This window comes from Sceloporus undulatus, chromosome 5 (genome assembly GCF_019175285.1).
Source record: "Sceloporus undulatus isolate JIND9_A2432 ecotype Alabama chromosome 5, SceUnd_v1.1, whole genome shotgun sequence".
NCBI lineage: Eukaryota > Metazoa > Chordata > Lepidosauria > Squamata > Phrynosomatidae > Sceloporus > Sceloporus undulatus.
In genome coordinates this window covers 159,960,962-159,974,157 of record NC_056526.1, presented here as the reverse complement: position 1 = coordinate 159,974,157, position 13,196 = coordinate 159,960,962, and the positions used below count along the sequence as shown (strand labels likewise).

General features: G+C 37.5%; 1 protein-coding gene across 1 annotated transcript in view; it reads right to left on the bottom strand.

Annotated features, from left to right (window-relative positions):
* TNIP3 (TNFAIP3 interacting protein 3) overlaps positions 1-13,196 on the bottom strand; it is a 78,327-nt gene that overhangs the window by 11,848 nt on the left and 53,283 nt on the right. The window contains exons 4-8 of the mRNA XM_042469765.1: positions 12,045-12,131; positions 7,127-7,201; positions 4,527-4,592; positions 2,587-2,718; positions 1,715-1,822 (exon numbers count right to left, since the gene is read on the bottom strand). Coding sequence (XP_042325699.1) covers positions 1,715-1,822; positions 2,587-2,718; positions 4,527-4,592; positions 7,127-7,201; positions 12,045-12,131 — 468 coding nt within the window. The remainder of the gene's footprint in view (positions 1-1,714; positions 1,823-2,586; positions 2,719-4,526; positions 4,593-7,126; positions 7,202-12,044; positions 12,132-13,196) is intronic.

Genomic DNA, 13,196 nt, shown 5'->3' with positions numbered 1-13,196 from the left:
CTGGGATTCTAGTTTGTTGTGGCACAAGAGTTCTCTGAGAGAGAAGGCTAAATAGCTCAGAAAACTACAAATCTCAGAATGCCATAGCATTTAGCCATGGCAGTTAAAGTGGTGTCAAATGGCATTATTTCTGCAGTGCTTTTTAAAAATATGAGAGAGCATGTGCTGTGCACACTGTTATGTTTTAAATGCCATTTTAATTAGTGTTTTTAATAGGATTTAATCACTTCAAAGCTTTTAAAATTATTATCAAAATTATCGTCGTTGCTTTTAAACTTTATTTTAATCTATGCTGTGATCCCATAGATGGGTTCCATGTTGGGAGAAATATATAAACAAATAAATAATACAATTATTTTAAGTGGAGATGTCAGTCTGTAAATATGTAGTGGAAATAGACTGAGACACTGAAGGCAGTTGCTTGCATCTATTTGTTGTACGATCATTAAACGCTTACAAATATTCATATCTTCCTAAAATGTTTACATTCTTGAGCACACCACATGAATTCACCATGACTACTTAAAGTGTGAAGCAGGTGAGTAAACCAAAAATAGCATTTCATCAAAGTCAAAAATGGGACTCCATTATAATAATGCTCTTCTGGCAGATCAAGGGCTGCATCCACACTGAAGAAATAATACCATTTGACACTGCTTTAACTTCCATGACTTCACCATATGGAATTCTGGAATTTGTAGTTTGTTGTGGCAACAGAGTTCTCTCACAGAGAAGACTAACTAGCTCACAAAACTGCAAATCCCAGAATTCCATAGCAGTGAGCCATGGCAGTTAAAGCAATGTCAAACTACACCATTTCTGTAGATGTGGATGCAGCCTAGGCTGAAGCTCAGGTCAGAATATAAATCCAGGACGTAAATATGCACTTATTTTGTACTCATATACAATAAATTTCCAGTTTTCTCTCCACTGGCTAAAATTGCAATTTTTTTTAATGATTGTTCATATTTCAGGTCTGGGGGGGGGGGTGTTATTTGCAGGGGGGGAAAGTGTTGTGTATCATTTTTTAAAATTTTAAAAAGCCCCAAATACTTTCCCAAACTAAATGTACTTTATGTAAACTCCAAATGGTTCCCCAGCATCATATTTTAGACCAGTGCTACTCAAAGTGGTGGTCTATGGACCAGTGCCATCCCATGAGCTTATGGTTGACAGTCCATGGCAAGTTTCCAGGGGGAAAAAATAAACAGTTGTAGTCAATGGCCACAAGTATATGGCCCTGGCACATTGGCTGGGGGAACCCCGACAGTCCCCTACATCATCCAGTTTATGAAGCACTGTTTTAAGATCACCCCACTAAGTTAAAAGCTGATATGAAATAGAATGGATAGTGTACAAGCTCAGTAGGTACTTCTGTGGGTCTCTATAGTCCAAAACTAGATGGAGTCTGTCTGGGCCCACCACAGACTAAAGCAGTCTCTTAGTGTGGGAGATGGAAGCCCATTTGCCACTGAAGGTTTTGTTTACTATAAATGACAGTTTAAGTTCACGTTTGGTGGCAAACTTTCTCAGACCATAGATGCTTTCCCTTCAAAATTAAAATGGCTAAAGAAAACATTCTTTTAGTAAATACATGTTTTGACACAGTGGATAGTTCAGACACACATTAAGCAACTGCCCACTAAGATTATGTGCAGATGTTTCTGGATTTCTAAACAAAGTTGTAAAAATGCTGAAAAAGTATAATCTGCACCTTGTTGAGTCGACTTATTTCACGTTCATAATGCATCTTCTTTGTGTTTGCTAAGGCAGTTTCTTCTCTCAGAAGCCTATTCTCTTCCTTTAGGCTTTTTCTCTCTCTCTGGAATGTAAAAAACCACATAGATATCTTGATACAGATGGTTGCCTTCCCCCCCTCCCCCAGCCTGACAGATGTGTTCCTTTTTATTATCATTATTATGATTCCAAGTAAGTATACCAAACTCCTCCAAAAGAAAACAGCACCAAAACTGATGGATGGCTCTTCTTCCCAGATACTCTAAAGTCTGATGAAATTCTATTGACTATCTTGTGGACTCTCTAGTGACACATATAAACCATGAAACTGCATGAGGTAGCTGAGGAAATATAGCGCTTACCCCACCACATCTATAAATACCACCCTGAAGGCCTTGTTGTTGGATGACGTGTCTCTCTAACAGCCAGCAGAGGTCACAGCTAGTCAGTTTGAGTGGTCCCATAATCCCCAGCCAAAGCAATGACATCTTGTGGGAAATCACAGACCATCATTTTATTGCATTTCATTTGAAAATTGCACCATAGTTCAATTTCAAGGCAGACTGCATTGAGAAAAATAGTAGGGTTGAAGATTCAGGATTCTAGACACTGTTCTGTTCTGAAGATCTTCCTGGAAAACCAGATTGTTGGTTTTTTGTAGGTCTGCATCAGAGCTTGCTATTTATAGTGCTCTGTTATTTTTCAGTTGAATACTGAATTCTACCAAATACTATCCACTTCCACGGGATAGGCTTTCAATATATAAACCAGACAAATGAATATTACGATACAGACCTACAATTGCAAAGACACACCACACAGACACAAGAAAATACACAGGTCTCCTACCATTTCCTGTGCTAGCCTCTTTGAAGTCAGGGCTTCCAGCCTTTTGCATTCTTCCTGCAGTTGGTGCCTCTCTTGTTCAAGTTCCTTGATAGTCTTCAGCATTGCTTCCAGTTTCCCTTTTACATCTGTGACCTGAAATGTCACATATATCAAACCAGAGCAAGTTTTCAAAAATAAATCCCCAGGATGCAGGAGATGGGTAAAACAATGGTCCACATAGGAATAATAATAATAATGATAATGATAATGATAATGATAATGATAATAAGCTAAGTGACTGGAGCTGGCAGATTTCATAACCAGGATGCTCAGACGTATGTGGTGAGCTGTCCAGTGGATCATGAGCAGAGATTGTATAATGTACTGTGTGAGGAGAAAAACCCTCACCTCAAGTCACAAAACTCCCCAGACTGACACAGTCCAGGGAGGGCTATTGTAGCAAAGTCAGTCTTTTTCTTTCAGTGGTGCCACTTTTATTTTCCCAGTATTGTCTCAACGTAATGTGATACCCTGCTTCTCATCCTCACCTTAAGTCCCACCTTTTTAGCACATCCTGTATACCCTGAGCTGTATTTTGGGGTCCCCATATTTTCATATCTCATATCTGGAGCTGTCATGTTTGTGAGAGTTCAGTTATCTTCCAGGAACACTAGATCAGGTTCTCAAGAGAAAAGGAGTGTGTCCCAAGGCATGTGTACATCCAGGTAATGGGACAATCAAATCTAGATGGGTGTAGCAGTTATTCTTTCCTTCTTTCAGGTCATCTGTTGCATTCCCATCCAAACTTCCCTGTCAATCCCTCCTGGGGATAACCTGAGCCAATCGCTGTTTTGGTCATAATAAAGTTAACACTATCAACCAGTCTGGAATCGCATTGTCAATTCCTGGAAAAGGACATCCAGACTTTGTTAACTGACAAGATAGCCCATCCCTTGAGGACAGATTTTAGGAATAAGCCTAACCCCTGCACACACAGCTGGCATACACCCTTGCACTCTGTGTATATTTTGTGTCACCCTTGAACTGAGTCTCGAACAGCTGATCTGCCAACCTTGCGATTATCAGAGTGAGTGTCTTAACTATTTCGCCACCACATCCCTACAGGATACTGGGTACTATAGTTCAAAAATAATATTTTCAAACTGTTTTCCTTTGTCCATATACCTGTCCTTGAATTGTCAGCCTCATTGCATTGAGTGCCAACTCAAATTGAGCAATTCATGTGTATATGGGCCCTGATAAAACACTACAGAGCATTCTAGATTGTAAGCCTGAGGGCAGGGAACCGTCCAATTAAAAAGATTGTATGTACAGCGTTGGGTAAATTTACAGTGCTTTATAAATAAAGGTTAATAATAATAATAATAATAATAATAATAATAATAATAATAAATTCTAGTGCCATGCTTAAGCTATCTAGTGCAGTGGTTAAGCTATCTGAAGCTAGAAACTGGCAAGGGGTTTTTTTTCCCCTCAATGCACTAAGGACCAGCACCATATTTGTCCCAAGACTACAACTTTTTCTTTCTTTATAGAAAATTCACCACAGATTGGCAGCCAACAGCTCTTAGACTTTTGTGGTCTCTTCCAACTCTATGAATATGTGATTCTGTGAAATACATTTGGATGACAATTCACAGAATCCTCAGGACAGCATATCCAAGTTTCAGTATTTTCTGTGTCTTATAGCAAAGCAATATAAACATAGGTTTTTTGTGGGTTTTGGGGGTTATGTGGCCATGTTCTAGAAGAGTTTATTCCTGATGTTTCACCAGCATCTGTGGCTGGCGAAATGTCAGGAATAAACTCTTCTAGCACATGGCCATGTAGCCCAAAAAACCCACCAAAAAATATGGATGCCGGCCATGAAAGCTTTCGACTTCACAATATAAACATAGGTAGAAAACATTTGTTCTACTAAAATGGTTTCAGTTATTTACCTTTTTCTCATACCACTGCTTCATGTGCCTGAACTGTTGATCCCATTGGTTGTTTACTGCCAAAAGCTAAAATGGATAACCAGAAATGGATAGTCAGAAATCTTAGCTACACCATTCTCACATTAATCTTAAAATCTTATTTTACCCTACCCTATCTTCTTAACACCCAGGGCAGAAATAATTTAAATTAAGATTAATCTAGAACTATAAATGTTTTTCTTTTAGGAGATTGTCGCACAGTTTTGAAAAACCGAATTACCACTGCCAAATTCAATTTGAAATATGGATACATCCAGATTTTATGGCACATGTTTTTGCCACCAGCGATGGTATCATCCGGCCAGAATCGAAGTTCATCCAGCCTCTTTTCAAACTGGCCAGCTGAACTCAGATTCCTGCCCGAGGTTACCAGGGATGCACCCACCCAGCGGTGTTGGCCGTTTTTTTAAACTGTGTGATAAAGTCCTTAGTCATAGCCACTGTAATGATGAAATGCTGAATAAGATGTTTTGGCATTTGAAGAAGATATTGAAGGGGGGTGGTTTGTTTTTTGTTGTTTAACAGACTCTTGGACTGAACAAGTTTCAAGGCAGTGTGAGCAGTTACCTAGATGGTCTATATTTGCCAGCATCTGGAACAGACACAGAAAAAAAGTTGTAATTGAAGTGTGCAGGCACTTGGCCATTTAGAGCTTTGTGAGTTTTGTCTGCTTTCAACCTCTTCCTTATATTGTCTATACTGTTCTGTGTTGATGCATAAAAAGCATAAAGCATTTTATCTCATTTGCAGGACATCAGTCTTAGCTAGGAATGAATTAGGAAGTGGCAGATGAGATGACTCATCCATAATACTGGTGCAAATGTAAAAGTTAAAGTCAAAATCCCCCATAGGGAATTCTAAGATGTACAGAGTCCCCTTGCAGTCCTGAAAGCCCATTTAGTTCCCACATGTGTTATATGTGGTTTTTTCTCCATTCTTGTGGTTTCACATAGGCATTCAAAAATAATGTCTCCTGATCAGGGACTGTGGACACTTCATCAGCTATATGAATTATTATCCATAAACTCAACGATAGAGAGGGCATATTTGGTTACAGGTAGAAATGTAGGCATTGGGAAATTAAAAGCAGAGAATAGTGTGAAAATTACACTATTAACATGATTATTAATAATGTTGCTGAATCTACAAATTGCTGGTGAGAACACGAACACTCTGGCTCTAGGTAAACAAATTAACACTGGCATCTTATTGGTGGCACACACAGGCATAAGCCAGCCTCATGCCTATGTCTTTTTTTGGTCAATGTGGAGACTGGTATTGAAATAATTTTTAAAAAAACACAACCAGACTGAATTATTGGTCAGAGCTATCTAACTAAGACATAGGTTACCCTGCAGATAACTGATAGTACATCCAGTGACTGCCACCATTCCCACATATTCTTCTGTTTTTGCCTTTTTTTTAATAGTGTGAGGAATGCCCACCTCCAGTGGAAATAATAGGAATAGCAACAAGGGGCTCAAGCAAGTAGCTAAATCTGCCAATGCATGAAATCAAAAATTGAAGTGTCAGGGCAAAACCAAAAGCAAAGTTTTTAAAAAAAAAACACACACAAAGGAGCAAAAACAAATCCAAAGGCCAGGCAAACCAATTGGCAATGCATGTTGCTGATTATTTGCATAAATGTAGCATTAGATCATCCTCTGAATAATAGTAAGGTGCTTGTTTGTTTCTTATGAATCTTGCTTTTAAAAATTAATCTTAACTTAGGTTACTTAAAATCAGAGCTTGGGGGAAAAAATCTTTCCTCTATTCAGTAGTAACACAGCAAAACAGATGTATTTGCATAACATCCTTGAAATATTCAGATATTTATTTATCTTAGTAGTACAACTGCCAGACAGAAAAAAGCTAAATGTGGCATTCTCTGGGTTGATCAGTCTCTACTGCTTTTAATAATTTGGAACAGTCATGTATACTTTCATTATACTTTCATAAAGATGAAAATTTTCTCGGCCGACTTGTCCAAGATAATTTGCTTCCCAAAGTGGTTTCCTCTTACTGTCAACTAGGTAACTTTGTAAAATGCGTACAGTATCACAGAAAATGCTAGGAGTGATACAGTGCTTAGATTGCTAACAGATAGATGCAATCCACCGTTATTCCTTAGAAATGTCTATGATCATTGTGAAAATTATTCTAGAGTGTATGTGCTGGATGGCCAGTTGCTTTCCTTGGCATTTGTAAAGGTGTTGTTATCTCAGTCAACAGCCTGATTTGTTTGTAGTCAGGATGGCTGGTAGTAGCATCCAAAGACCAGCATGTGCTGAACAGCAATTCCAATGTGAAATTATCCTTCCACACTGGCAAACAATTTGCTATATAGGGGAAACTGGATTTAGGAATATACCAACCAATCCATTTATAGCAGCAATGGGCAACAAGGGGTTGGATTGCAATGCTCATCATTGACACACTGAATCAATGGACAAGTGCTAACTTACCAAATTCCCATTAATGCAATGGGTCTATATTAGTTGGGACTAACAGATAGATTCAGGAAAGTCAGAGAGTTGGAAAAATGGGTTACTTAAAATTACCTCCTGCTTCTGCTTTTCCAGTGAAACAATTTGTTGTTCCAGCACATCTCTTGGTATCTTCTTTGACAACATATGCTACAAAATAAACATTAATTCTGTCAAACAAAAATCCATTCTGAAACATATACTATCAAAAAAGACAGTTGCTAACCTGCTTGCTGCAAGTGAACAAATGCAAAACTTGTATGAAACTAAAACTTACAATATTTAAGTCTAGGTGTGCCTTCAGTGTAATTAGTAGTCCCTGAAAAGCATGACTAAACCTAGAAAAATAGGTACAGTACTGAACAGCAGTTACACAAAAGAAAAAGAAAACCCTATAAAACGTCTCCAATGTTAGCAACATTTTATACTTTGTATTTACAAAACCTGAGGCTTTTTTTAAAAAAAGAAGTCACAGCATAAACAGAGCTGTGTTTTTTTTTCTTTTCAGAAAGGAACTTTCCCAGACTCTGCATAGAAGTAAGGAGGCAAAGGTTCCCTTATGAGTAGAGTTTTCCAAAGTTCCTTTTTTGGTTTATAAGTCCCAGAATCTGTATCTGTATTTTTAGGTATATTTATGTGTATTTTTTATTTCTTTTATGAATTTTTAAATTGTATATTGTGTTTGTATGCTGGTTTGTTGTTGTTGTTGTTGCTGTTGTTATCCTGATCTGTGACCATAATATCTATCTATCATCTATCTATCCCAGAGTCCAAGCTGTTTTCTATGCTTAAGACAATACAGCAGCAGCATTTGTCTATGGGACCATCCCATGGCCTTGCTGTGAATCCTAAAGAAAATGGATGTTCCTCGTTCCAATAGCGATAAGATCAGAAGTTAGTCTGACCCTTATAGGAGCTGTTCAACAAGCTGAAGCTATTTTGGGGGAATGGTCACACATCTTCAGTAATTTCTTTGGTATATGGATGGAATCCTGGAAGATTCACTGCCCTACTGGCAATGGAACCCCCACAGGCTGACTTATGGCCACATGGGGTGGGGGCAAATTGTACAGATCCTTACTACCATCCAAACCCACAGAGTGATGGGAGCTTGATAAACAGATGTCTGGCCAAAGCCAGAATAAGGTGACTGGGGCCCCCTTGGTGTTCATGTGTGGTTTATATGAGGAGTGGTGGCACTGATAAATAATAAAATGTGAAACACAATATTTAGCATCACAACAATCTCTAATCAACCCTGCAAATTCCATGAAACCAACAGTTCGTTCTCCTGCATCATCAATATTTTATATGTTACTTGAATAATTAATACAAGCATTGAGAGATTTAGAAAGTGACTGGAGAAGAAAAGCAAGCTGGAATTTATACCTTCGGCATTGGGATCCCAGCCAGGGACAGAGTTGGAGCAATTGCACCAACTGAACCACTAATAATCTGGCCCAGTTTATAACTGAATTGCCTACTTGTCCTGGTTTTTTTTTAACTATGCCAGATCCACCAAGGGACACATTGCTCTCCTCTGTGACTACTGTAAATTTAAAGAGTTCCACAGAGTGAGACATTTGTGCTCCCTTTTCCCTCTTTTTGCCCTTAAAATTAATTTCCCTGTGTTGGCTGATAAATGTCCAATTAAAATTTGATAAATATTCTATAATAAGGATTGGCCTTCCAGATCTTGCTGGATTGCAAGTTCCATCAGCCCTAACCAACACAGCCAATGCTGAGGAATGCTGGGAACTGCAGTCCAACAACCTCTAGATGGATGTGCTTTGCCCACTTCTGTTATATGACATCTCTTCACAATTCAAAATCCGACTTTCATTCAAAAAAGTACTTAATTGGCTTTGGCTTGCCTGCATCTGAATACAAAACAGGCCAAAATCCAATTGCTAGCACAAACTAGACCAAACCTATTGCATTAACTGCTACATGGTAACTCAACATCCCATTGATTCAGTGGGTCTATTCTAGTTGGATTATTATTTTGATTCAGACCAAAGTTTGAAATAAACTATCTATGTTGTCAAATTTAATGGACCTTTAAAAGCAATGTTGTAAGTGCCATTATTTTGAGTTGCATTTGTCTATCTTCCCATCTACCAACAGAAAAAAGTTACACAATACAAAATAACATTTCCAGAGTATTCAGTAACAATCTCAAGACTTAAGTAATGATCCAGCTAGTTAAACATCTCATGGCAATAAAATAAAATGAAAAGTAACATCAGAAAAGGACATCTTTTAAAGTGTTTAGAATGTTATACAGTGGGCCCTTGATATCGCTGGGGTTTGGTTCTAGGACCCCCTGTGGATACCAACATGGATGTTCAAGGCCCATTAAATATAATGGGATAGTAAAATTGTGTCCCTTGTGTAATATGGTTTTGTAAATCTTGTATAATCAAGGTTTCCTGTTTGGAATTTCTTTATTTTTGAATATTTTCAAGCTGTGGAAGTTTGAATCCATATCCACTGATATGGAGGGTCAACTGTAATGCTATTCATTCTTAGCAAGCCATTTTAACCCATTAAGTGGTCATTATTAAGCTTTCATTAGTGATTGCCAATGCCTTGTTCTGGACAATGCTGCTTTCCAGGAATTCATTCAGTGGATAGTAACTATTCTAAAGCTTTCATTAATTTCAATTAAGGGTTTACACATTGGCAACAATCCTGTTGCCCTGAGGTTGCAACCACAAGATAACTTACTACTTGGCAATTCCCAGCCAGTGGGAATTACATGAATAAAAAGTGAGTCAAATCCAGGAAGTGTGGCTTAACTGTACTTAAATTGTATATGAATCAGCTGCAAACCACAACTCTAAATAGCAATTGAGCAATATTTCCTAGGCTGTATCCCTATAAGACCTTATCTTGAAGTAACTTTGATTGCACATAGTGGGACTGACTTCTGAACAGGATCTGTCTTATTGCTATCTCCAGCTAGAATCAAGAGAATTTATAAAAGTGCTGACTTACCAAAGTCACCAGTGATTTAATGGATCTATTGTAGTTTGGAATAACAATAACATTCAGGACTAGATATCTATAGGATTGGACCATTAGCAAGATTAACTCCGGTTGCTATTTTCAATTTCATTTTGTATATCAGAAGCTATCCAGTGGGTCAGTGTGGCCAAAATTGTAAAGAGACTTTAACAATCTCAGTTAGACCAAATTGCAGACAGAGAACCAGCATTACCAGTTCCCTTGATCATGGCATAGTCCCACGTTGTCACACCCCATGACACACTATTATTTTCCCTTGCTACTTTCCTCTAGCATAGAATTAATTGGGAACAAGGAGGCTATCGTGACTTTATTTCTGTCAGTGCCTTGCACATGCATAAGTCCCCCTACTGAAGCAGCTGGACATCTTTTGTCCAATGTCTGCATTCAGTTCAAGTCCACAAGAGTGAAGTTGCATATATATTATCACTGTGCATGTGGATGCATATGCTTCGCTGGTGTAAATTTGTTCACTCTGCTCAAATTGGTGATTGTGTTCCTTTAGCTGTACATTTGGTTGTTTGGTTATTCAACATTGCCATTCAAGACAAAGATCACACAGCAGAATCACTGGGTAACCACATGCAGAGATTTACAATAAACTGCAATGTAAGAGCTCTTATACTAACTGTGTTCCAATGCTAAATGATAATATGGCATTTCAAGAAGAAGCTGTAATGAGCTGTGGGTTTGCATATTTCTTCTTCCATTACCTAACAGGACTTTCTGTGGCTTATTCTCATATTTCTAAATGATGATTTAATGCTACATTGAAAGAAAGGAACTGGGTTGGCGTACTCATATTCTTTTTAAAAATCAATTAAAATTAATCAGTTATGTAATGTAATATATTCCATTGGATCTTCCTTCCTAATTTCAATATATAGCACAGTGGTCCCTTGATATCCACTGGGGTTTGTTCCAGGACCTCCCATGGATACAAAAATCCATGGGTTGGCGTACTCATATTCTTTTTAAAAATCAATTAAAATTAATCAGTTATGTAATGTAATATTATGATGTATAATGGGGTAGTAAAATGGTGTTCCTTATATACAATGGAAAAATCAAGGTTTGCTTATGGGATTTTGTTTTTGGGAATATTTTCAAGCCATGGATGGTAGAATCCATGGATGCAGAATCTATGGGCATGGAGGGCTCACTGTGTGACCTATATTAAATGTTCAGGGCATGAAATGCTAACCACAGACACACATACAACACATATATTCCCACAAAAATGAAGGATGTGCTCTAGATAGATGAACTTACAGAATGTCAGTTTAAAATATTGTACATATATAGGAAATAGAAACATTGGTCTATCAAATGTATAATTAAAATTGGGGTAGAGGGGATCCAAGTTGTTATGTTAATCTGTTAGAAAAAAAGAAAAAAGTAACAACATCATGATACATTTAACCGCTTCATGCAATGCCCACCTACTTTTTTTGTTTTTGCTTTTTATTGTTTTTGTTAACAGGCTTACCCTTTTTTTAAAAATGGTGTGATGAAAGAGTAATATTACTTACTTAAAACAAAATGATAGACAAACTACAGGGTTCTTGAATTTAAGACAATATGATTTGACTTCACTGAACATGAAGCAGAAACATGAAATCACATATTTGAAATACATTGAATTATTTTTCCTGTTTAGAAACAACAAATGTTATTCATGATTAAACTAAACCTATTAACATGCTTTTAGGGTAGCATATGTCATTTAAAATAATAGAAATAGGCCTTCTGTGATTTCCCTTCTATAGTATGCAATTGTTTTTTTTTAATGTTACAATAAAATATTTGAAACTATTTTCTTCAGTACAGTAACATATACTGACACATTCACATTTATAACATTTGTCATTCTACCTTGAAATAAAAGGAGTGAATTGCCACCAGCATCACTGTCCATGATGAACTGAACTGAAACGGTTGTCCAAGGAATGCATTCACTTACCTCCAAGAGATTGTCTGAGCTTTTCTTGCTCTCCGTGTCTGCTTCCATCTCTTCAGAACATACAAGGGTGTTGTGTTTACCAAAAGCCTTTAAAGTAGACACAAGGACATAAACCACATATATTGTGAGTGAGAATTTATCCAAGAGTAGAAACAGCAGGGTAAGAGCTGGGCACCTGAAACTTCACTACTAATGTATCCAGCTCTTTCTGCATGTAGACTATAGGAGGTGATGGAACTTGTATTTGAATTATTCATCCAAGGGGCTTCCCAGTATGTCCCAAGTACATGGCTGCGTGAGTAACATGAAAAGATAACAGCCTACTTGGTGTGGTATGTAAACTGCAATTTCCCTGTTGTCAACCAGTTCTCTTCTGGGAGGGGAAGCGGTACAGACAAGAAAAGGAAGAGTAAACTTATTCCCCACCACCACAGCCCCAGTTCACCATTTCCTATTGGATTCCACCCTCTGCTGCTTTTCCCTTGCATGAACATTGAACTTTTCTGACAAGAATGTTTACACATACTGTACATTTTACCCATGACTGAGAAATGAGTGAGTCATGCTTCATATAGAATAAGAATGCTTGTAAAAACAATGGGGAAGGAAATGTCTAGCCTGAGGAACACTGTGTTACATTTACAGCTTGGATTTTTTTCCCAGTGAAAGTTGGGACATAACTAGTAGATTAGGTGTCTTACAATTATTTGCTGAAATGTTACTGACATGGGAGCTGAGTACACAAATGTGAGCTTGTGTACATGACTGGATCTTGATTTGTTAATGAAAAGACAAGATGGCAATAATTAATAGCTCATAAATCACTGGCTAGGTTATGAATTTAAAAGCTTTACTTTTACCTAATTTGGTAGCTAGATTATGAATGTTAAGGGCCTTTATTTTAGTTAGGTGTCCCCTCTTTTTGTTCTAATTATCTTTTTTGTGGAAGTAGGAGAATAAGATAAAACAGCAAATTAGCTGGTTTGGGGAAATCTGATCTATTGAAACGAATGAGGCTCAGCAGTATATTGTCCCTAATACACAAAGATAGATAGATAGATAGATAGATAGATAGATAGATAGATAGATAGATAGATAGATAGATGATAGATAGATATTCCACAGTGTCTGATGTTCCCAACTAATTTTACT